Genomic DNA, 25,933 nt, shown 5'->3' on the forward strand with positions numbered 1-25,933 from the left:
TAATTTTCCAAAAGGTAGAAATTTAATAAAAAAACTTGTAGTTATATGTACTTCAAAGTGGGAAGAGTAAGTTTTAGTTCTATAGAGTTTATCAAAGTTACTTTAAAACAGAAGCACACCTTGTGTGCTGCCTGGTAAAATCTCCCAGCTGTCGTAACCTTTAGATTTAGGAACTTAATTTCAAAGCTTTCTCTATTTGTTTACATTTAAATACAGTACAGTGGCACTTGCAAGAAAGCTTGGAAATTCAGAATGAGTACATTACTGACCAGTCTTAATTTCTTGCAAGATCTCATTTTCATTACTCATACAGACACACTTTTTTACTTATTCAGACTATTTCTTACCAACTAGGTGGAAGAAAAAGCAAAGTTTGATGGTATTTTTGAAAGCCTTTTGCCAGTAAATGGTTTACTTTCAGGAGACAAAGTAAAACCAGTACTGATGAATTCAAAGCTACCTCTTGATATCCTCGGAAGGGTAAGTAAGTTGTTTAGATTTAGCTACTCTGTATATAACTTCTTGTAGTTGCAATGTTAAAAATGTAATTTATCAACAGAGATCAGGATTGGCTGAGATTTTGCATCATGTGCAAGCTATAAAGCAGGAACATTAAGACTCTGAAGTCTTCCATGTAGAGCAAGAGTAGTAATTTCAGCCCTGGAGTAGACTGGCTTCATTGTCTCTCTATTCATTTAAGAGCTGGAAATTTGATTTTGGTTGTTTAAAAACAAGAAAAAGCTTTCCTGAGCCATACTAGCTGTTAGAATATTAGGTTCTGTTGTTTCATAATTTTTACAAATATGAATTATTAGACATACCATTAAATCCATCCTTTGTACAGGAGAATACCTTAAAACATCCTCCTTTATTCATAGTGCAGTTGTCAAATTTTCTTTCATTATTGTATTTATAAATACTTCCAAGGTCTGAATTTTGTGCATCCATTGTATATTTGCAAGGGAAGCAGACCTTAAAGTATTTTTCTGTCTCCATTAAAAACACACTCTTTAATGCTTTGCATATTGATATTTCTGAATACATTCTGTGTAAGAGTTCTGTCTGCATTACATACTTTTATCTCTTCAGGAAGAAGTGCCTCTTGCTCTGTATTATCTACAAAATCTAAGTATGATTTGTTTTAATTCTGTACTTGACTATCATGAAGTCTTGAAAGGTTTCGGACTTTATCTTGTTATTGTCACAATAGAAATTCAGGAAGCTTCTGTCTCTGTGAGCAAGATAAGGCACTGAGGAAATGGACTAATCAAGGAGTTTAAATTTGTCAAGGGTCCAGTGATAAAGCAGAGTTCTCACAATTGAGCCTCAAGTCTTGGCTTTTTGTGAACTCTACTGTTTCCAGGTCATAGTGATGATTAAACAGTGCTGTGTTGGAGTTCACAAAGTTTTGTATCTCTCTAAATCTTCTGCAAATTTTGTTGACTGTGCCTCACCTAATAATGAACTAAAGTTGATAAGTGCTTAAATTCTCTCCAACAGGAAATTCAGGGGGCCAGAGGGAGCTGCGCATAGTTTTAGTTTTTAGTAGACAACCCTCATCATCTAGGAATGGAATAGGAATTAGATATATATTGAATTTTCTGTTGAACTTTATTGTGAGGAATTTGGATGATCTGCTAGTCCACACCCTCTGGGCAGTTTTGAAAGTCACCTCTGAATGCTTCTACTCAGCTTGATGACTCTGTAATTGCATCATAGAAAGATGAAAAACCTGCCTGTGTTGCAGCCAGAATTTGTTAGAGGCAGTGTTGATTCATGTGGCCAGAAAACTCTAATCCAGCCTGTTTCATCAGAGAATGTTCAGATAGGTAGTATAACTAATTTTGATCTTCACCAAAATCTCTGAGGAGTCTTTAGAGGGCATGTTAATACAATGAATACATAAACTGTAACTTGGTCTGCAAATGATTTTTAAATCTTAATTGCTGTAGGTCTGGGATCTCAGTGATATTGACAAAGATGGTCACCTGGACAAGGATGAATTTGCTGTGGTAGGTTGCTTTAAATTCTCAATTCACTGCCTTGTCTGTCTGTTGAAACAAATAGCTCATTTCTTTCTCAAGAGCTTTGCAACAAGATTAAACTTGTTGGAATTACATTCAAAATTAATTGTTCTGGTTTACATTCCTAGTCTTACTGTCTTTGTTTTACTAATATGTAAATGACTGACACAGGAAGATCTTGTTGCTTTTTCTAATAATTGTGAATGTTATCTGACCTTTTTGCCTTTGCAGGCAATGCATTTGGTTTACAGAGCTCTTGAGAAAGAGTCAGTTCCTTCACAATTGCCTCCTTCTCTCATACCACCTTCTAAAAGAAAGAAGACATCAGTCTTTCCTGGTGCAGTTCCTGTTCTCCCTGCAAGTCCTCCCCCAAAAGACAGCCTCCGTTCCACCCCATCCCATGACAGTGGCAACAGTCTGAACAGCATAGGGAGCTTATCTCCCAAGCACAGCATCAAACCAGCACAGGTACATGCCTTTCTTTCTTATTTTTGGATATTTGTGTATTTGTAAGCTGTAGGAAAAAGAAATAATTTTTTTGATTTCTGCCTTGTGTGTTTGGGTGATTTGGGTGGAGAAGGTGAAATGAGAATGGTAAGACTTGGAGGAACATTGGGTGAATTTTAATCAGTGACCACAAGGTAGCAAATCTTAGGGGGAATTTTCACTCTATGTAGAAAGTGAAACCATAGAAAGGTTTTGTTTGTGTATCTGCTTTAATTCCAAAGAAATCATTAATCAACTTCTAAATCTCCTGCTATTAGCATGAGGACTTTGTATGCCTAGTTGGGTCTGTATTTCTGAAGAATTAATGCTTTTCCACTCATGAATAGCTGTTTATCAGTGGTTTTATTCAGATAAAAAGTCTGAAGTTAAACCATGCAGTGAAAATACTTATTTACTAGTCAGACTGGAGTATGCAAAATGTTCAGCACATCCAGCTCTGGATAATGTCATATATACTCAGTGTGTTCATAAAGACTATTTCTGTTCTTTTGAAATGCCAACCTTTGTTTTGCAGCCAGCTGTGAATTGGGTGGTACCAGTGTCTGAAAAAGTACGATATGATGAAATATTCTTAAAAACAGACACAGACATGGATGGGTTTGTGAGTGGCCAAGAAGTAAAGGACATTTTTATGCATTCAGGTCTATCTCAGAATCTCCTAGCACATATATGGTAAGAATTCCTTAGTAGCTGTATTGTTGTAACTTTCTGATCTGGGAACTCAGATTCAGAGTGTGATTCTAACATTAAAAAAATGCCAGAAACAACAAAAAACCCCAACTTCTTTTACTTGTCCACATACTGCAATATGTGGGCTATATGGCAAATTAAGAGAGAAATAAATACTCCCTTTGCTTTTCTGGGAGGGGGGCAATAGGTCAGTCTGTGAATTGTGATTGTCTTTTGAAGTTCTAGTGCTCTGAATAGTTTCTCAGACTTACACTATTCAGTTAAATATGTCTAATAAAATACTGCACTGTTTATGGAAATTTGACTAGAATAAGTAAGCTCTGATGAGGATGAACCAGGAAGAAATTACATGTATATATGTATTTCAGGCTTTTTAGTAGACCAGAAATAAGATTTTCTTGTTTGTAAGTATGATCTATTTTTTATCAGGTCTTTGGCAGACACGAGACAGATGGGAAAGCTCAGCAAAGACCAGTTTGCACTTGCCATGTATTTCATTCAGCAGAAGGTCAGCAAAGGGATTGATCCTCCACAGGTGTTAACTCCAGATATGATCCCTCCCTCAGACAGAAACACACCCATCCAGGTAAGTCAGCAATTTGTTGTAGATAACACTGAACTTATGTGCTTTAAAAGTAATGGGCTTTGAGTATGAATTTTATGTGGGTTTTTCTTTTAGTATTATGATAAAGAATTACCAATATTTTTTCTTATCTCTCTAACAAAATTCTTTTAACATTTGAAAATATAGCTATTTTTTTAGCAACTAAGACAGTAAGTAAAGAAAAATGCAGTAAAATATTCCATTAACCAAGGATTAATAATGCTGGAAAAAATCTAGCATAAAAAATAATCCTTTGTCATACAGAAGATTAAGTCAGGGAACTTGTAACAGCAAATATTAAAAGTTGGTTGAGCAGCCTGTCCCTGACTGTGATCAGCACCAAATTCCTCCCATGGAAACATAAAATTTTTTAATGGCTAAATGAGGAGTGATGACTTCCTAATTTCTGGAATTGATCCTGTGTAGCAGTCCACAGTCTTGTATCCATCACTGCTAATACCACTTGACTGGAGATCCTTTGCTGACCCTGCTTTGTTCCTTTCCTTGATAGCATGTCAGTGCATTTCTGAAACTGAAATGAAGAAATTCTTCTGTCATGTCACTACATTCACCTTTTCTATAAATTATACTGTGTTTTTCTTTACTTTTATTTGCTTTGCCTAACCAGAAACCTTTGGAACTCTAAATATATTTTAATTGCTGCTCTTGCTATGGTCCTCCTAAGGCTTTTCCTATATTCTTTTCCTATAGACTCTATCAGGTTACTTGACCCCTGTAGGATCTGAGATCTCAGCACTAACAGAAATGCGGCGTGTGAGTAATTGCAGTGTCCAAAGGAATGCACATTTCTAATGTATGCTTTTTGTAACTTCCAAAAGTTTTTATTTCTACACCTGTGCCTGTCTCTGCTCTTGAGTTCTGTGCCACTTGCTCTTGGTGTGGTGATAATGTCACAGCAATGTGAAGTGCCCAGCACTGGCTGACGACCTGGTGATGTTCCTTCAACAACTGGAGATGTGTTGTCCTGGCAGGAAGTTCTGGGACAGGCAGCTCAGTGCTGTAGAAATTACTCCTGGACTAGTTTTCTGCAGCTGTGAGCAGTAAATACATCTTGGTGTGAGAGCTTTAAGCTTCCTGCTATTTTCAGTTAATTGCAAATTTTTTTTCCTATGTATTATGTGTTTAGCTGAGCATAAGATAAAATAAACTGTGTGCTATTGTGAGCTTAGTTAAGGGACTCTTGTCCTAACCAGTGCAGCAGCTCATTTGAATTTATTTCATAGTCAGGCTGGGTGACACGTGGCTGTGATCCTGTCCAGCATTCAGTACAGGTCTCCCAGCAAATCTCTATCTGTCCTGACAGTATAAAAGTGATTTTTAATTTTGCTTCTTTGAAGAATTAGTCTGTATTGTTGTTGTTATTTGTGATTACTTAATGGCATAATACCAAAAAGTGAGGGCTATCCCCCAAAAGTGAGGACTTGATTAAATTATTTAAACTGTATATTCACCTATTGTTTCCACAAAAATGTCATATCTTACTCTGCTGGTCTTGGCTTGTTAGTTGGGTTCTTGTTTGTTTTTTAATATTTAATAAAGCCAAGCTTTCTATGGTTATCACAGGAGGCTCAAAGTGAGTGAAGCAGGGAAACTCTGCATTCTTCTTTTCAAAATGCTATATAAAAGTTGTAGGTCTCCTGGTTTGTCATACTAGCAGTGAGTTCAGTGCTGCAGCTTTTCCTCAGTTGTGGTGGTTTTTTTTTTTTCAAAGAGCAATTCTTTTTATAATAATAATATAAAAACAACCTGTTTTGTACCTAATGCTGGCATTCTTTCTTAACTTATCTAGAAGGCAGAGGATACCCTCTGTATCTTCCCTGATCTATGCTTGAATGAATGTAGAAACCACCTATAGGAAATGGGGTATAATTGCAGAAATTGCCATTGATTTGTGACAGGGATCTAGAAGACTGGAATTACAATCTGATTTCATTAAGTCCCATGTAAACTTTACTATTATTGACTATAGCAGAACTGAGTTTTAGGTTTTGAATTTTAATTCTACCATAGTCTGCAATTTCCTTGTTGGGATTGTGCCTGTCCTTTCATTGCTGTGTGTTCAACTGTCCTGTCTGTTAAACAGGCATATTAAAAGTTCTCCTGTCTCATGGGTAGAATTGTGTGGCATGTTCCTTGCTTGTTACAGAATAATTTGATGTCTCTTATGGAATTTTGCAAATGCAAATAATGAGGATTTTGTATCCCACCTCTGTCCTCAGCCTTTGTTAAAGAAAGAGTTTCTGTTACAACTTGACATTTTAATAGATTGTTTCATTCTTCACAGGACAGTGCAAGTTCTGTTGGATCAGGAGAATTTACAGGGGTGAAGGAGCTGGATGATATTAGTCAGGAAATTGCACAGCTGCAGAGGTAATAATTGTGGATTTTAACAAAGTCTTGGTATAGAATAACTATGTCTGTGGTACTGATGTGTCAGTTTATTTTCTCTTAGTCATTTTGTCATCATTTGTTGCTGTAATTGGTGCTGAATTTCCTAGTGGTACCCTACAGGTCTATCAGGTGACTTCAAAAGATTGATGATGGGCACAGCTGGCATTTTTCAGAGAATAATTGATAACCTATGCACCTTTTCTTCTTTAAAGAATACATGAGAATATGGGCTGCCATTTTTAACTGCATGGTGTTTCCAGAATAATATTTAATTGATTTTTGCATGTGTGTTGTATTATTTCACTAATCATAAATACATGTTCTTGTTTATCTGACAGAGAAAAATATTCTCTGGAGCAGGACATTAGGGAAAAGGAAGAATCAATCAGACAGAAAACCAATGAAGTTCAGGTAAAAACCATTTATCACCAATAGTTTCCATGTTAATCTAAGTAATATGTGGCATTTTAGCATTTTTTCTGTCATTCTATCATTCTTTTTCTCATTCTTTCTTGGGAGTTTCCTCTCACTGGCAGAAAAAAATTATTTTACTGTTCTCCATGAGAAATGTTTTTATCTGATGCTGGCTAATATAAGCATAGTATATGTGAATAGTTTGAATGTCTTTTTTGTTAGTGTTTAGCTAACATGTAATTTAGAAAATCAATGTTTGGAGAGTATTGGTTTTGATAATTTGGATAACTCAAAGCCATGTGCTTTGTGTCACAGTCCCTTTTCCTTCTTGTGAGCAGTAATTTATTTCCTGATGTCTTACACAAGTTCCTGCAGAAACAAAATAGGCCAATGCAAGGTGTAGCATACATGATATAAAAAATATTCTGAATTTTGCTATGTTGTCTGTGGCTGATGCTTCCTTAAGACAACAGCTAAATATGAATTACAATTTGTGGAATTTTCTTCAGGAGCTGCAAAATGATTTAGATAGGGAAACAAGTAACTTGCAAGAGCTGGAGGCTCAAAAACAAGATGCCCAAGACCGCCTGGATGAGATGGACCAGCAGAAAGCCAAACTGAAAGATATGCTGAATGATGTAAGGCAGAAATGCCAGGAAGAAACACAGGTGGTAAGTGGATGTTAATTCTGGACCTGCTCAAGGGTAAAATGCCTTCTGTTGAGGGAAAATCTATTTATTTAATGAATAAACTTTCTTTTTACCACAAATAGCAATTTTTACAAAAATATAGAGGTCAGAGAAAGGATTTTGCTATCCTTAATACCTTCCAAAAAGGTCATAAAAGAAAAGTTTAACCCAATGATGTCCATTCCGTTCTACAGGAATTGTTGTCCTGAGAATATATTAAACTGCAGCATCCCATTTTTATTAAACATTTATTCAGCCTAATAGGGCAGTTGAAAATCAGTTGTCCTAACCCATGAGCCAGTCCATGGCAGTGGTGCTGGTATTGATCACTCTGAATGCCATCAGGATTGAGTTTTCAGGTGGATGCAATTGCCAGTGGAAATAGGATATTACCTTAAGGTAGAAACTTCCTTGTAAGGAAGTCACAGAAGAAAGTGTATAAGGAAGGTTATAAATAACTCTGTAATTTTAACTCTTAAAATCAACATTAAATTACTTGATAAATGTTTGAATGGGACCAAGTTATGAAGGTGAACATCTAGGAAACAGCTTTACCTTTATAAGTAGTGGGGTGTTTCTCTAATTTAAAGTACTATTTCTCTAGGTTTTATTGAATGTGCTTTTATCAAGGATTTTGTGTAACAGCAGAAGCAGCATAACTTCATATTAAGTTCTAAATATTTTCCTTAGTAGTTGATAGGTTGCTGTATCACTTTCTATTACTTATTGTAAATTCACCATTTAATAAATTCTGAATTTCACTCTTAATTTTTCTACTGTGTTTTTTCAGATTTCATCACTAAAAATGCAGATTCAGTCTCAGGAATCAGATTTAAAATTACAGGAAGATGACCTTAATAGAGCAAAAGCAGAGCTGAATCGCCTCCAGCAAGAAGAGACTCAGCTGGAGCAGAGTATCCAGGCTGGAAAAGTGCAGCTTGAAACAATAATCAAATCTTTAAAATCAACCCAGGAAGAAATAAACCAGGTATTCACTGTGCTTTATACAATTTTTGCTTTTGAAATGAGTTGAAAAAATATTTTTTCAGAGGAGGAAAAAATCCTGGTTCATGAAATAAGGCTTTTTGACTGGTGTTTAGTAGGCAAATTCCTGGTTTGAGTCAGGAAGCATTCAATTCCTCTGGGAATAAAATGCCACGGTCAGGCACCAGTGTTTAAGGAGAGTGTAAGAATGTAAGAATGCCAGTGTTCTTGAGTGTAACATGCTAAAGCATTTTTTCTTTTCAGGCAAGAAGTAAACTCTCTCAGCTGCAAGAGAGCCACCAGGAAATGAATAAGAGCATTGAAGAATACAATGAAGCTCTCAATGGGATTAATGGTGGGAGTCTGACAAATTTAGCAGACATGAGTGAAGGCCTTGGGCAGACAGAAAGAAGCAATTATGGAGCTATGGTAAAAAAAATACTGTTACTTAGTGTATTTTACACTAATTAAGCTTCTGACTTGCACCTCATCTGAAGTATTGTTTAGCTGGTATTTGGCACATGGTCTTGTGGATTTGTAATCTGTCACATGTTCAGTCTCAGGACAGAGGTGGGGCTTTATTTCCAGTTTAGTGTTTCATTTTTTCTTCTCCACTTCACCAAGGTGAAACCTTCTTTTGCTGTAAATTTTCGTTTATCATGTATTTCTTTCTTATTTCCAAAGGAAGCTCTACAAATTTCTACTTTACTAATAATGAGCTATATTTATTAGATATCTCATGCTCCCTTTCTGAAAGGATGGTTCTCTTTTGCTTAAATAATTTCAGCATCATCTTTCTCATTTATTATGTTTTTATTTAATCAGTATTTTTTCCCAAATCATAAAATCTTTCAAGTTCTTAAACATTTTTTGAGTCAATTTCTTTTGGGTGATTTGGGTATTAAATATTCCTCTAAAACACAAAAATTTTCTTTTGTTTTTTAAGCTTATTTATTCTCTTAAATATGACAAGATGAAAAGTTTCTTCCTTGCTTGATTCTGCTTGCACATCTATATGGCCCTTCTTCATTATGGAAACTTGTTTACTGTTGTAAGCACAGTATTTGCTGGGGGTTTAATATGAAGTTGAATATGTAATGTGTTAATACGTATTTATCAGGCATTGCTGCTTTTATGCAGCACTTCACACTTGCTCTGTAAAAACAAACTGCTCAAAAGAAGAACAGTGTAGATTAAAAAGAACAGTACATTGAGAAACTTGTACTAAAGTATCTTAGTGCTTAGTTTCTGTGCTTGCATGGCTTGCATAAATATATTTAATTTCCAGTGAAAACTTCCAGATGTTTTCTTGCAAAACCTAGGAGCCAATTACTGGCAGAAAGCACCAGTCTGTATTCATAGCAATTTTTTAAACCATTGTGCCACTTTCCTGTTTCTCAATTCTTCCTTCCTCTTCCTTCTCTCCCCACCTCCCTCCTGCTGTTCTGAGAAGTATTAATTAGGACATTTTCATTTGCATCTTGTAAAGGGATGAAATAAATCCTGTCTCTTTCTGGTGTTGGGGGCAGTGTAAGTGGGGAATTGTTTCTGGCTATTCCTTTTGCTGGGATGGAATGGCTCCCATTATCCCTGGAATTTTGCTGTGCACTTGGGGTTTCATCAGAGACCTCCAAACAAAACCCAAGCCAGGGGTATCATGAAAATGATTGTCATGAAGGGGTTTCATAACTTCAGTTTGCTGCTTGTTCATGCAGGGTATTTTCTGTAACTTGACAAATGTAGATTTGGCCTCTGCTGGGAAAACTCTGTCATCAAAATGTTGGGGTGACTCTTCCTTCATGGGAAATCAGTGTTGGGAGCTTTAAGCTCAAAGATGAGTTAACAAGAAGCAATCTAGTATCTGACTACCCAGTAGTAATTTGTTGTATTTCTAGTCCACAGATTATTTTTATATCCTTTCCTTTTAAATAAGTATGTTACCTGAAGCTGAACTATAATGGGGGGAGAAGAATTTTTTGATACTGTGATGTTTGAGGTTGGTTTGCTTTTGTTATTTAAATGTTTGAGAGTTGAATATATTAATATGGGCAACAGTTTAACATTTAATTGCTATATGTATTGTTATCTTTTGGTGTTCTGTGTAGCCTTGGGGTACACATTTCCTTCTGCTGTGTAATTACTTCTACTTAGAAGTCACATATTCAGAAAGTTCTTTAGGAAGTAATTTTAAAGACTGTTAAACAGGAACCTAGGTAGCATACAATTTCTTCTAAATGGGTAACTGGGCATTTTTATTTTTATTTTTATAATGATAAGCTCCTCTGATATTTCTCCTCTTCATTTTTAGGATGATCCATTTAAGAATAAAGCCTTGATGTTTACCAATAATACACAAGAATTGCATACAGACCCATTCCAGTCAGAAGATCCTTTCAAATCTGATCCATTTAAGGGAGCAGACCCCTTCAAAGGCAGTAAGTGACAAATGCTTATCTAGGACCTTGAAGATCAATTGTTGAGTAAATTCTATTTTCACAAACTTTTATCATCTTGCTAAATAATAAATAAAACAAATTGGTTTTCTCTTCTGCATAGGTGACCCATTCCAGCATGATCCTTTTGCAGAACAACCACCTGCTCCAGCAGGTAATATCTCTTTTTAATGACAGGACAGATGTGGTATAAACAATTTGTAGCCAAGCACAAAGATCTACAAACACAAAGGAAGCCTAAAGGTTTCCCTGGCTTCAGATTTTTGTTTTGCATGTGGGAACATAGAAATCCAACAGGTTTATATATATATTCAGAATCAATATGTTTAATGAGAAGTGTGTAACTTTTTATTAAGTCTGAAAGCTTCATATAAACACACTGCTCAAACTTAGTAAATACCCTCTTTAGAGAGGTCTCTGGAAGTCTATCAGATTTATCAAAACACTGTGTTTATGTAAGAAAAATTGTATCAGTGAGTATGAGGTCAAATACAGAATGTTCTTTATAGACACACAAGTGCTACATTATATTTACCTTTTCATGCTCCTTCTAGATCCTTTTGGAGGAGATCCATTTAAGGAAAGTGACCCATTTCGTAGTTCTGCCCCTGAGGATTTCTTCAAGAAACAGGTGAAGAGTGACCCATTTACCTCAGATCCATTCACAAAAACCCCCACTTTACCCTCAAAGGTCAGTAATTTTAAAATGTACACTTAATAGATTTCGTTACTGTTGACAGGCTTATTATTGTCTGAAAGCTAAAAGGAGTGAAATAACACAAAATGCTTTTTTTCCTAAATGATGAAATATCATTAATTGTATTCTTAAAATGTAAGTGGAGATTGTTTAGGCAATCAGCAGTGTTCTCTCTGGTTCCATGATAATGAGATACATTCACCATGAAGGTACTTTTAGGTGGATATCTTTCCTCTCTATTGGGAATTTTAAACCAGCAGCACTCACTCATTCCCACTATTTCCTCCATCCCATAGATTTCTGCAGTCACATAGGGAGTGAGATGGAGGAGCTGCTCTGGCTAAAGGATTCCTAAGCCTTCAGCAGACTCTGAAGCAGCACAGACTGCACAGAACACACACTTTTTATAGCCATATTTTCAGTTCTGAGCTGTCCTGATGTACATGTGTGTGCTTGTCTGGGGGGGAGTATGAATCTCTTGGTTTTGTTTTTATTAGTATTTCCCTCATTCTTATGCAGTTCATCGAGTGTTGCTACCCAAGACCAGATTGAGTCTGTGGGAAGTTAGTTTGTCTTGCAGTATAGGGTTGTACTTAAATAAAAGCTGACTTGTCAAACTGAAGAGCAGCTCTAAAACCATCTGTTTAAAAAGAAGCAGTGTACAGACTCCCTAAATTAATAATAATATAAATGCATGACCTGAATATTCTCTCTGTTGTTTAAAGGCTAAACACTTTTGGGTGTATTTTCATATTTTGCCCTGGTAGTTAATGTTGCATATATTTCAGTGGGATGTTTTTCTCACCTGTGGGTACCTGGTGTTGTGTTCAAGGCTATCAATAGCCAAATGCACTAATAATGTAAATTCCATATAATCAGTTGATTTTATCCTACTCTGTCCACTGAATAGAGTGGTCTGAAACTGGAAACTATTTGTCTTAAAGCAAGAGATTTTGATAGGCATGAAATGGTAAGTGCACAATCCAGCAGAAAAATAATTATGTATATCTGTTCTTATTTAGCCTGACCCTTTTGAAAGCACTGATCCTTTTACGTCTTCCAGTATCTCTTCAAAAGGTCCAGGTAAGCAGTAAACATTTTCACATGAAGATGAATTATGAGATATCTTTTTATGAGAGAAGAATCAAATATAAGAGTTGAGAGTAAAGAGTCTTGTGAACCATTGTCAAAAAACATCATGGTCTTGTTACAGTTCATAAAGGCTGTCTGAGTGACACTATATATGTCACTTGTTTCTTCTCATATTTTCCCTCCAAACAACTGGCAGAAAACCTATTGTTTTATAGAATTCTCTTTGAACAGCTCATGGCAGGTTAAAATGCAGGTGTTTTTTAACCACTTGCCTAGTTTTGTGCTTCATTGGCATTGGCACCACCATGCATTTGTTGTAATTCTGAAGTATTATTCAAAATAACTTTTTTTTCCTGCTTATCTGTTCCAGATCCATTTGGAACACTGGATCCATTTGGAAGTGGTGCTTTCAGTGGTGGTGAGGGGTTTGCAGACTTCAGTCAGATGTCAAAGGTAAATGTTAAAAGGAGAGCAACTGTCCATTTAAAAATATATGTACAGACACTTTTTAAAAGAGTGTGATATGATTGTAACTTTCCAGCTGGCAATCTGGTTTTGTTCATTTTTTTCCGATCAGCCTCACCAGCTATATAGCAAAGAATTTTCCAGCCCTGTCAGATATGGCAAAGTCTTACTAAGACTAGTAGATTCAGTAGGGAAAAATAGACTTTTCACAAATATTTTCAAATACCAGATCAGGAAAATAAATTAACTTGTAATTTTAACTTGTAAGGAGAGGTAGTTGTTGCAGATATTAATATATTTCAGTATCCAGCCTTCGTCTAAGCCCTGGAATTTGCTTCTTGGTTACTTCATAGTAAGTATCCTGACTTGTTTCTAAACTTACCATAAAATCAATAAGGTTGGATAAGGCCTCTAAGATTGAGTCCAACTATTAACAAAATACTGTGCTACTAAATATATGTAACCTAACCTTACTCCACTCTGAACAGTCAGTCTCTGCCATGTTTTAAAAGTGCAATTTCTGTTCATTTTAAATAGCAGATGAAGAAAAAGGTTCAGGACACACATGAAAAATATAGATAATTGGAAAGGTCTTGGTCTGCTTTCCTGAGGTGGAGTTTGGAATTTACAGTTAACATCAGTGCCCAACTCCTTACATTAGTTCTATAGTAACACTTGAACACTGTGGAGTAAATGTTAAAAATAAAATAGGTTATCATTTCACTTTGACTAATTATATTTCTTGGATTTTTTTTTCCTTCCCTAACTTTTACTATTTTGGGGAGGGTTTTAGCTCTCCACTAGATGGCAACAGCCTTTACCAATAGACATGTCTGGGTTGAGGTAGAAATTTTAGCAAACGCTTGACTGCAGTTTTCACCTTTGCTCACAAAATTCCTCTTTCTTCATTTCACAGTGATAAATTTCCCTGCACAACATAATAATTACATGCTTCTTAATTAATAAGAGAGTCCTTTAGAAAAGCTGTGTGAATATTGTAAGATTTAAACACATGCTTTTGGATATTCCCTAAGGTTTTGACTAAAATGTCAAATACCTATGTGTAACTTCAGAAAAGTTTGGATTAAAGTTATCCGTTCTACAGTGTTTTTCCAGGTTCTGTCATGGTTCTGTTTATTAGAGTGAAGGTCAGGCTGTGGTGTGACTGTTCATTGCCAAATAGTAAAAAGTAAAGTTTTACTTCCTTTTATTTCCTCATCAGCTTTTTTGCTAGGACTAAAAGTTCTGGAAGTACTTAAATTATTAAGAGCATAAAGTCTTTTAAATGTTAACGGAATCTTAGCACCTCTGTCACTGGGCATGAGCCTCCTACACCAGTGACAATTCTGTACATCTGCCCTCAGGTTTTGAAGTTAATGCTTTTATTTAACCTGTAGCTTAATGAAACCACAGGTGTTCTCCAGTGTGCTTACATCCCTTTTCTTTTCTTTTTTCTCATGTAGTCAGTAGCTTCAGACCCCTTTGCCTCCTCTTTTGGAGGGGCAGGATTCACAGATGACCCTTTCAAAAGCAAATCAGACACACCAGCATTACCACCCAAGAAAAATGTCCCTCCACGACCCAAGCCACCCAGTGGTAAGGAGGTTTTCTTCTTTTAAAAGCTGTTTCTTTCAATTTACAGTGTATTGCTGCATGTAAGAACAAGTTGACAGTCTACTGTTTAACTTGTATTTCAACCATGGAGGAAGATTTGAAGTTATTGGTAAAATGACAAAATTATCAGTAAACCAGACTGAAACTCTTCAAAGTGGAAAACAGATGATGAGAGAGTGCCATTACAGATCTATAAAATCACATGTGGCAGGAAAAAGCAGGAGGAAAAAACCTGTATTTTCTAAGTAGGCAACATATAAGATTAGTAAATGGCATCTTTAAAATAAAGAGGTTTGTTTTTATATGGAAATTTAAATTCAGGATTCATTTCTATGTTTGCCAGAGAATATGCTGAATGCAAAAAAGTTTAAATAGTCTTAAAAAAACCTCTAGATAATTTTCAGAAGAAACAGAGGCAATGGGATGTCCCAAAAGCCAAAATACTGGCTTTAGCCTCTTTGTAGCTGAGTAGCAAGGCAGTATGACTATGGCTGCATCCTTGTCTTGTTTTGATGTTCCTGAGGCATCTGCCACTAGGTACTGACAAGAACAGTTAGACCTGTCCTGATCTGTCTGTCCAGCTAGGATCATTCTTGCATTTGCACATTAAACAGAAGACACTTTCTGAATATATATGGCTTTGTTCCTGCTTCAAGTCCGTTATTTATGGAGATCTGGGAGATATAAAAATATCATGGATTGAAAATAAGATTTCTCTTAGTGGAGCTTCAATTTCTGTTCTCCTTGCAGTTGTTTTCAAGATATTCAGCTACCAGTGAAACTGTTTAAAGAACTGAAGCCATGTAGTTTCAAGTCTCCTTTTAACAACAATGGTAGAGTTCAGTTGATAGCAAGAGGGAACTTTCAGTTGGCTCAAAAAAAAACAACAGAAGCTAGATGCTGCTTATGGATAGGCACAGAATTTTGCATTAAACACATTGATCATCATGTATTTATATATCCCCAGACTGTATCAGGAAGCATAGTACAAAGAGAACAGATCCATCATTAATGTCTCCTGCAGTGGGTTCTCTGCCTTTGTGCTGGTGCATTTTGGAGCAGAACAGGCAGCCTGTTTGTGACAGGTATTGTTGATCTGGCTGGTTTTGCAAACCAGTTATTCTACAACAAACTCCTTGGATAATGTGAAAAGTGCTTGCTTATTACCAGGGTATCCTTAATGTCATTACTTATCCCATAAATTGATCCAAGATATGAAAGATACCATTTCACATAATAGACTTACAGGCAGTCCATTGCAGCAGCATTACTTTGTTCCTGTTGCTGTGATTTTATTGCTTAAGAGATGATGGTGCACCCTAAAACCCTGAAAGCAACAAATAAGAGTTTTTTTGTAGGTGAGTAGGGATGCAAACTTGTCAGGAAATGCTCTAGGACTGTGGAAAAATCCTTGAAGTAGTTTGTTCTAGTTTTGCTTTGTGTATTTTCTAATATTTTCTATTATTCTACTTATGAGTTTTCTGTAATTTAAAAAAAAGCCCACATAACATATCATATTGACAAATATTAATTACTAGGACAGACATGAATAAAAGGAGAAATAGAAAAGCTGAAGGGAATCTTATTTCACATTGTGAATGATGTTATTTTTCTTTATTTGGTTTTCAAGAAAAGAATGTAAGTGGCCATCTTCCAAAAAAGTCTGCATAAAATATTTTAAAGTTAATGGGGCCTATATAAAGTTGGATGATTCAAATAAATACCAGGTATACCCATGTAATCTCTTATATGTGGTTTCTTTCTACTTCTTGTTAGAAACATGATTACTTTTAGCAAATGCAGTGTAATAGTAGCAGGAAAGGTGAGTACTGACTCACCTACTTGAGGGTTTTTGAATTTCTGTGTCCTCATTCTGTTTTTTGTACAGTTTGAGGAATTTGAGGAATATTCAGCTGTATCAATATGTTTTTAACTTAGACATGTGCACTCAGCCTTTAATCAGTTGGTTAAAGATGGTTTAAGTGTGTTTCTTCCCCCACTTCTAGGGAGATACAATATTTGTGAGGTTCCGCTGCTCTACCAAAAGCAAATGTTGTTATGATAAAATAGGCTAAGGAGGAAACAACAGGGGTTTTTTTAAAGCAAATGAGCCTTGTGTGTTTATGCAGTTCTACTCCTCCCTTCCTTCCACAACTAAGACAATCTTCAGTGGTTACTTAAAGCATGAGAAATTATATAGTAATATAGTGTGATTGTAGCAAGAGATACAGACATAAAATGTGCGTTAGAATGGGCTCAGCAACCAAACAACAGAAAGAAGCTTCCGTTGTTTCTTACCTTTCTTATTGGTCTCTTCAATTAAAAAACAAGTAAGTGATAAAGATCTTGCTGAAGGATAAATAAATGCTCATTATTACCAGACAAACATGTAATTTGCCTTTCTGTTCAATGCTCGTACTCTTTTTAGTAAAACTGTTCTTTCTGTTGAGGGGGGGTTTAATATGAAAAACACTTTTGTGGTTTGATTGCATTTTGGTAGGCAGGTGCAAAAAAAGCTCTAAAAGGAAACTTTACTTGTCCCCAAACCTCTGCAGTCAAGTAGAAAATAGAAATACTTTTGCAGAGCATTGGAAGCTGTCTGATTTCCCAGGCAGTTGATAGTGGAAACTAAACAGGATCCACCAGGGATTGTTCCTGATTAGTCCTAATTTGGTGTTTTTCTTTATGTGAAGCTTTTGCATGTGACATGCAGACATTGTCTGATATCCCACTGAGGGATTGCACAACATCCTGGACCAAAGTGTGCCACAGTTCTCACCTTGCCCACACGTCTCTGTTTTGTCCAGATGAACAAGGAGTTTGGCATCAAGTCTCATTCCTGCATGAAAACAAAGAGCAAACAGAGCAAACCCTTGGAGCTGAGCACAGGATTAGGGAAACACTTAAAATCATGGCATGTCCTGAGTTGGAAGGCACCCATAAAGATCATGGAGCCAAACTGCTGGCCCTGCACAGGCTACCCCAACAATCTCACCCTCTAAAAGGCTGAATGCATTGTCCAAGCACTTCTGTTGAGCTCTGACAGCCCTTAGGCTGTGACCCCTGCCATGGGGAGCCTGGGCAGTGCCAGCACCCTCGGGGGGAAGAACCTTTCCCTGAGCTCCATGCCAAGGCCTGGCACAGCTCCAGCCCTCACTGGGCTCCAGGAGCTGTCCCAGAGCAGAGCTCAGCCCCTGCCCCTCTGCCTCCCCTCGGGAGGAGCTGCAGCCCCGAGGAGCCTCCCCTCATCTCCTGTGCTCCAGCTGAACGAGCCAAGTGCCCTCAGCCGCTCCTCAGACCTTCCCCAGCTCCGTGTCCCTCCTTGGGACACTCTCCAACAGCTTTGGCTCCTTCTGTGCCCCCAGCACTGGAGGTGTGGCCACCACAGAGCAGAGCAGGAGAATCCCTTCCCTTACCAGGCTGGTGATGCCAGGCCTGGTGCCCTCCAGAACATGGTGATACTTTGAGCTGCTCGGGCACACTGGTGCCTCAGATCAAACTTGCCACCAGCCAAGGACTCCCAGGTCCCTTTCCACATGGCTGGTTCACAGCCTCTTGTTCCCCAGTCTGTCCATGCATCCAGGGCTGCCCTGGCACAGGGGCAGGATCTGGCACTTGACATGTTAAGTTGGGGATTGCCCGGCCCTTTCCTTTGTCAAGATCTCTGTGCAGCGCATCTCTGCCTTCAAGGGAGTCAACAGCTCCTCCCAACTGCGTGTCATCAAACTTACTTAAGTCTGCCTTCCAGTCCCACATCCAAGTCCTTCATGAGGAACTTGCAGAGCACAGGTCCTGGAATGGAGCCTTTTGGACACAACCTGTGTTTACCATATAGTGATGGTCAGAGCAAAAGGCCTTCAGATGCACCTGGAAAAACCTCTAAAAAGAGCTTGTGGTTCAGGGGAGCTGCTCTTATATCTGGACACAGTCTTTGCACAGCGTGTAGAGAAACTTCTCTGCTGCTGCTGCAGTTATCAGTAGCATGATTGCAGTGGGTCATCAGGTCTGGTTCTACACATCCTGACCTGTTCTGCTTGTAAAGTGAAAATGGGTTGGTTGTTTTCGTTGGTTAGTTTGGTTTTAGTTGATATTTGGGTTTTTTCACAGCTGGAACATGGAGGAGCAGCTGTGATCTGAGTGTATTAGCAGATAGTTCAGTTCACAGCTCTCTCTGGTTGGTACTATCAGGCAGGGATAGGTAAACCCTTATTGTGTGGCATGGATTAGGCACCCTTCAGATCCATATCTTTCCTTTCTTGAATACTAAGATTAAGAGAGAGTCTGACAATCATGAGATTATTTAATTAGATTTGTATCTTGGATAGAATCTCAGCTTTATGCTAGTTTTGTTCATCATAAATAATTTTCCTTCTTTCTTACTCTATTGTTGACCAGTCTGTCAAGATCTTTTAGATGCTTCAAAGTCCTAATCTGATCCTTGCTTGGTCGAAGAGAAATCTCATCTTGATTTTAGGGTAAAATACTCTATTGAATATTTATTCAGTATAACTGCTTGGAGGTTAAGTGCAGAATCTTTAAAGAGAATTGGAGGAAGGTTAATAACTCAGTTAATCCCAGTAGAGAATAGCAAGGAGAAGGTGTTTCAGAAGGAGCAAATCTAGATACTAGTGTACCTCAAAGCTCTAATTTACTGTCTCATTAAAAGATTTGTAACATTGCTATCTCTGTCCCATACATGGCTTAAGATTCTCTTTAGGTTGAGGAAGATCAGCCAAGAAAAAGTTCTTTAGCTCTTCTGACAAGACTCTTCCAACGAAAATCCCCAAGAGAGTGTGTGCATGTTCTTCAGGAAGGTATTCATCTCCATGAAAGTCCTAAGGGACATTAGGTTTCATAGAGCTCCCCTAGGACTTGGCTGGAGTAATTTGATGTTCATCAGGTGCTACTGGAGAACTTGCAGGTTCTTTGGAGAGGAGTGGAACGTTTTGTAAATTTATTGATGTTATATCTTGAATAACACAAAAAAGCATAGAAGAAATGCCAGTGCTTTGTGTAACGAGCTGGGATAAACAGAAAGAAAATAATAGTAAAGTATCTCAGCATTCTTAAAAAAAGGTGCCCTGTGACAAGGATCTACGTTCCACTGCACATTATTTTCTCAAACTCCCCTAAACCATTGCTGAGTTTTGTAGAAGTACATTTTATTTGCTGGCAGAAGACTGCCTGTGCTGTTCAGCACCACCAAACTTCTGGTTGCTTTGTATTTCTTATGGAAGTTCTCAACCATTATGGGACATCGGTGTAATTAAGGATAAAAAAATATGAAAGAACTGGTAGACTGAAACCTGTCAGTTAAAATGGCTCTCATAGGTTCTCACAGATTAAAAATTATGTTTTCTGCTGTGAGCTGCAGATTGAAATCAGTCAGAGTTCGCCGCTTACTAGTTTCTAGGTAAAAGTTGTTGATTACAGAAAGAGAGAAACAGATTTTTTTTTCTTTTTCTTTTTTTCTTTTTTTTTTTTTTTTTAAAGTACAGGAAGTTGCTGTGTGGGTGTCAGTGATTGGGTTATAAGTAAAGTAGTGCTTTGATCGTGGGAGCTAGTGCTCATGCCCCACCCTTACCACTTCCCTTCGGCGCAGCCCCATGCATTCCACATTGCGGTTATAGCAGCGCTGTTAACCAGTGAGATTAACCACTACTGACAAGCATCTGACACATTACTCTCTATGCTCTGGACTCCTTGTCAGGCCCTGGAGTTCCTGAAGGAAGCCTCTCAATATCCAGGGAGGATGAGCAACACTTGACCCCTGCTGCTGCAGCAGGTCGTGCCCTGCCGTAGTGATGCCGTAGTGATGCTGTTTGTGAAGGATGGGAGGAGAAGACACAGGTGTGATGCTGTGTTTGCCTTTTGTGCACCCTTTCAGACATGAAAGTTCCTTCCCCATCAGCCACAACAGGAGTGTGTGTGACCTGGCTTCCAAGGGGACAAGGCACACCAAGTTGTAGGATGCAATCAGTTCTCATTGAAAATGATACCTTGCATTGTCTTGGGTTTTAGCACTGACTGTTCCTCTAGGCCTCCTTAGGGATGGGAGAGGTAACCCACACAAGTATCAGAGAGATAGTTTAGTGCCTTTAGGGCTGCTGGTGCATTCAGTGACCCATGCTCCATAGCCACCACTCCGTATTCCTGCATGGTGCTGAAATGACAGGATATAGTCAGTGTCACTAGTTGGCATCCTCCAAACAAATGTTACTGGCCCTGCTCAACTTCTGATGGTCCAGGTTGCTGGGGAAGCTCAGAGACAACATTTTTGGCCATCAGCAAATTCTTGGATGAACGTGATTGTGGCTTAATCCTGATTCCAAGAGTGATGGATGAAGTACCCAAATTTCAGGATGCATGGAGAACCCTAGAACTGGCAGTAGGTTCAAAAGGGCTTCTCATGAAAAAGTCACCCTGAAGCCTCCAAACTGGCACCCTCAGTGTTTCCATGACTTGTGCTGGCAGCACTCTTACCTTTCAGCTTTAAGATCCTTCCCATTCAAACCATTCCGGGGTTCTGTGATATTAATGGAAGAACCTTCAACCTTTCCTAAATTTTTATTGCTTGCTTATAGTGGTTTTCACCTTTCTAACCTTGAAAGAATAAAAGTCCTTAAAACACAGGAAGAAAATACACTTTTCAGTTTCAGTGTGCTGCTTTCTTGCAATGATTATTTAAGAAACACAATTATTTTAATAATTTTTATTGTTAAAATAATTTTTAGCTTGTATAAATGTTATCATTTATGTTACTGTATATTAGTGATTAATAGAGGTAGTGAATATTATGTTAATGAACTTTTAAAATGCTAGTGCACTTAAAAAATTGAGTTTTTCATTGGGGTGCCAATGTTTAAATAGCAGAAAAATACAATGTAACTTGGAATGTATAGAATCAGAGAATCTCAGACTGATAGGTGTTGGAAGGGACATTGAAGATCCAGTTACAACCCCCCTACTTTCGGCAGGAACACCTTCCATTAGACCAGGGATGAGGAGTCTACAGCCCATCTTGAGTAAATTTAAACATATTGAATTCAACCTATATAAGAAATAAATTAGTGGGATTACTTAGCTGCTATTTGAAATGCAGGTGTTAAAATAAATTCCATTGGTAAATTACTATTCCACACTGCACATGGGGAATTTGTCAAAAAACTTCAGCTTTGTTTAGTGATCCATTTATATTTTGTAGATATGGTCTATGATGGCAACTGAATATTGACTTTTCAGAGGTTAGTGGTTAACACCTCTGTATTAACCTTTTTGAGTTTAGGGCTTCAGTGTTGTTCTCACAGTGTTTTTATTACTTGTTACGGTTTTGAAATGTTAAAATACTGAAAAAATAAAGGGGACAGTAGCATGCCTTGGTTTAGGAAGCATGACCCTGATCCCTCAGAGGAGCCTGGCTCTCTGGAGCTCCAGACCTCAGTGCAAACACAAAGGTTTGCAGAGTGTTTGAGTGACTAGAAATTATTACAAACTAATACTAATGATGTTACTGATGAATTCAATCAATCAAGGTGTTAGGGTTCAGTATTTCACCAAATCACTAATTACAAGACTGCTAGATGTATTTTGCTGTTCCACCAAAAAAGACAGAAAAGGCTGACTCAAGCATAATCTGACTGATAAACTCCTGTTTTTTCATCTTGCAAGTTGGCTGATAAATGATATCTGAACCTGTTGGTAGCTTAAAAACATGAAAATGGGTCAGGGGTTTAAGATCTTATGAGGTCTTCAGGATCTTAATATTGTGTTTATTGAACCAATCTGCAAATTTACTTGTGCTGAATGTTGTAATCCATCACCTACAGAAACACTAATTCCCTAACTTGGGGTGACCATCCTTTGCCTATCCTTTGAAGTGTGGTTGCAGAAGGCTGTTGCCAGCCCCAGAGAAGCTAGAAGTGCAAGACAAATTACCAGCAGAGCATCTTTTTGTTCTGTTCTGTGGTGCAGGGAGCTTGCAGGGGAAATTGCAGGTGGATTTGCCCACTCGAGTGCTCACGGTTATGGAGGCATCCTGAAAGAGGCACTTTGACCTCAAAGCTTTACTGATTAGATACCCAGATAATCACACCCATGCAGACGTGTTCCAGGCTTCTTTGGACCAGGATTATGCAACTGAAAGTTTTATATTCACTCTTTTGGGGTGTCTTTTGTACCCCTGGGACCATTGCAGAAGCCTCTTGCTCCTTCTGTGTGTAACCAGCTGCTGGCTCAGCTCAGGGCAGTGCAGGCAATGTTTGTGCAGCTTCTGCTGCTCCCTTCCTTTGTGTTTGATGCTTCCTCCTCCTTCATGCCAACGATAAATATAGTTCATTTTTGTATGTGTCACTTCTCTAAATTTAAGGCATTTTTATGGTTTGACTGTTTTTGCAAATTGAGACTTATTTCTCATCTTTAAGGCAGCCCAAGAGCACTGGCAGTGCACATTGACCTCATGTTGACACTTTTCAGTGTGGTAAAGAAAGCTTAGATCTTTGCTACTTTTTGAGTTGCACATATAAATGGGTTTTAGTAGTGTGTTTGCCTAAGATGTGAGTTTGTCTCAACTAGATCAAAATTAAGACTATAATTTGTTCAGTATCTTCCTTGTAAATGCAGGCCAAAGTCTGAATGCTTTGTTTTGTGCATTTACTGAGTTCAGTTCTTGAAAGAAAATGATGTCTTGTGAATACTTAGTGTTTAAACACATCACATTTTTGTGGACCTTTTTTTTTTTTTTTTTTTTTTTACTTGCACCACATACAGTGTCCCAATGTAGAAATTCACTCTGTGTATTTAGTCAGATGAATTTTAAAAGGAAGAAGCCATGTTAGGTATAATGGAGGTAATCAGGAGTTAGGAACAAAAGAAAGGATTGTGTTAAAGAGAGAAAAATAATGTAATATAATTCCCTTGACTTAATTTAGATTTAACTCTAAATTATGTGGATTTATGGAAGTTAGGGGTAATCAGTCATTTGATCTAGAGCAGGGTATATTGAGTTCTGTTCTTCACTCATTGTGAGATGACAGGAGTGTTGGGATGTTTATTTGTGCAAGATACCACACACCTGTTTCCTTAGAACTTTTTCATCACCCAGAGTTATTCACAGGTACCCTGGTGTCTGTTTACCTTTATTTTTTCTGCTTATCTGTAGCCAAGAGTGAGAAAATCAGCCTGAAAGTTGTGACTGACAGGAAAAGTTTTTTTTATTTTTCATGCCTTCTAGAAGACCTGACAGTTGCATTAGAGCACAGGCATCCCTTGTTGTGTAGGATAAATGACTCATGGGTGGAGCACCTGCCTGGCCACAAGCTAAAAATTCCATTCACGCTTTGATTCTCTTGTTTATGCTGGCCTCTGAGAGTCAAGATATTTCAGTACTGATGGTTGAAAGAAGTTGTCCAGAAGCTGTTTCAGAGCAGTTTGTTGGGCTGAATGTGTAACGATTTCTCACCTTTCAAGAAGTTTGTAGATTGTCAGATTGTTTCTCTTAAGCAGAAGCTTTCGGTGAACTCAAGGTGCAGACTTTGCAAATATTAGGCAAAAAACAGTTCTGAGGGGGTTTGCCAATGGAAAACTTCTCCCTTCTGTTGCAAAAAACATGTTGTGATGTTTTGCAAAGAACATTATCAGATAGTTGAGTTTGAAATAGCTCCTGTTGAAGACAAAGACCTCCCAAGTATTCTGGAGAAAATTTAGTTTAGTGTAATTAACCTTCAGGCAAAGTTTGAAACTAGTAATTTTTTCTGTGAGTTCAGTTTATGAAGGTGTTACTCTGCATCACTGGAGGAGCTGGATAATCTTAACAGGATGGTGGAAAACATGCTGAGTAAGTTGGGAATGAGATGTGAATCTGGTAAGCTGCCAGGAGAAAGATGTGCTGAGAGGCACCTGAGGCTTCTTCTGCCATGTGGAAAAACAGGAGATTGTATGCTCAGGTATAATCACAGGTATGGACTTAATTCACCTTATCACTCCTTATCCTCTGCAGCACAACTCTGACTCCTTAAAGGCTATTTTTCAGTTTAGAAAGTATCCTGGAAATGAGCCCTTGTTTAGTGAAAGTTTAAAGTTGTGTCATTTCCACTTTCTCCTGTTTGCCCATGAGCATGATCCATCCAGGCTTCAAAGGCAGGAAAAATGCTGCTTCTCATCATTTAACAAGATCTTCTAAGCAGAAAGTCAGACCCAGCATTGAAACATAGAATATTGAGACAATTCTAAATATTTCACTTCATTGTCAATATCTTGTAATTCAATAAGACAAATTTTGTGTTTGCATCCTACCAGTGAGGTTATATTTGCTTTGAAATATAGATCTCAGGCCTCCAAACTCAAGTTAGCTGTGGGGTATGAAATTAGATAAGCCCTTTGTATGGGTGGAGTTCACTGTAAGTAACAGCACTTGCTGTGGTAAACCATTTTGTTCATCATCTCTTTTTGCTGAAGTGAGTCCTCGGTGTGGTTTGGGTGCACCACTTGGGTAACTGCTGAAACTGCTGTGGTTTCAGAATAGGACCTGTTTTGCTTTTTTCTGAACTTCTTTCTCCTGAAACTATTAGCAGAAAAATCAAATAAGGGTTACAACTGTTTGCGTGCCATACCTCAGAACGATGAGCAGAGTCATGTACAAATACAACATTTTCCAGCAAATGGAAGATTAATGCAATCTCAGTTATAACTATATTTTGCAGTATTGCAATTTTACCAATGTCCATCAGTACAATTGATAACCTTTTACTGTTTGGGTACTTTTGCTTTATGTTGTAGAAATTTCATACCCACATTCTTGACACACTAAACATGGGACTACAAAATCTTTGTGTAATTAAGTGTACACACACTACAATGGGAGACTTACACTTGCTGTAAATCAGCAAAGACATCAGAAAGATAATGCTGGTGTTGTTCTTACTAATTTGTAGCCAGTAATTGAGTAAATTTGAACATCTAACTGAACCAAACAAACTTCTGCCAGACCTCAAAACCATGTTTGCAGAGTGTGGCAGATAAAGCAAACTGTGAACAACGTACAGAGGGCACTAAAACAGAGAGAGATTTGGACTTGGACCTGATGGTCCTTGTGGATCATCAAACTCGTGGTTGATGTATTCAATTTGCAATTGCTTTGCAAAAGATAAACTTCATTGCATAAGGGTTTTCCCTCTCACTTTTTTATTTGTTTTTTCCAAAATAGAAAAATTACCACCCTATTCTATTCTTTAACATCTAAAAATCTGGAGAAAATGGCACTCAGTGTGTAAAATGAAAGCTTTCTATATCAT

The 25,933-nt window shown here is 37.7% G+C and overlaps 1 protein-coding gene across 3 annotated transcripts in view; it reads left to right on the forward strand.

Annotated features, from left to right (window-relative positions):
- The window catches only part of EPS15L1 (epidermal growth factor receptor pathway substrate 15 like 1), a 46,614-nt gene that overhangs the window by 7,268 nt on the left and 13,413 nt on the right, over window positions 1-25,933 (forward strand). Inside the window, exons 7-23 of one of the 3 annotated variants that reach the window (XM_021540087.2) lie at window positions 355-480; window positions 1,953-2,012; window positions 2,256-2,492; window positions 3,046-3,203; window positions 3,651-3,807; window positions 4,537-4,599; window positions 6,131-6,216; window positions 6,576-6,648; window positions 7,161-7,322; window positions 8,131-8,328; window positions 8,589-8,753; window positions 10,633-10,759; window positions 10,881-10,931; window positions 11,332-11,468; window positions 12,497-12,557; window positions 12,937-13,019; window positions 14,495-14,627. In XM_021540087.2, the coding sequence (XP_021395762.1) occupies window positions 355-480; window positions 1,953-2,012; window positions 2,256-2,492; window positions 3,046-3,203; window positions 3,651-3,807; window positions 4,537-4,599; window positions 6,131-6,216; window positions 6,576-6,648; window positions 7,161-7,322; window positions 8,131-8,328; window positions 8,589-8,753; window positions 10,633-10,759; window positions 10,881-10,931; window positions 11,332-11,468; window positions 12,497-12,557; window positions 12,937-13,019; window positions 14,495-14,627 (2,077 nt within the window). The remainder of the gene's footprint in view (window positions 1-354; window positions 481-1,952; window positions 2,013-2,255; window positions 2,493-3,045; window positions 3,204-3,650; window positions 3,808-4,536; window positions 4,600-6,130; window positions 6,217-6,575; window positions 6,649-7,160; window positions 7,323-8,130; window positions 8,329-8,588; window positions 8,754-10,632; window positions 10,760-10,880; window positions 10,932-11,331; window positions 11,469-12,496; window positions 12,558-12,936; window positions 13,020-14,494; window positions 14,628-25,933) is intronic. The other 2 variants (XM_021540088.2, XM_021540089.2) reach the window with 2 other exon arrangements.

The sequence above is a fragment of the Lonchura striata genome, chromosome 28 (genome assembly GCF_046129695.1).
Source record: "Lonchura striata isolate bLonStr1 chromosome 28, bLonStr1.mat, whole genome shotgun sequence".
Classification (NCBI taxonomy): domain Eukaryota; kingdom Metazoa; phylum Chordata; class Aves; order Passeriformes; family Estrildidae; genus Lonchura; species Lonchura striata.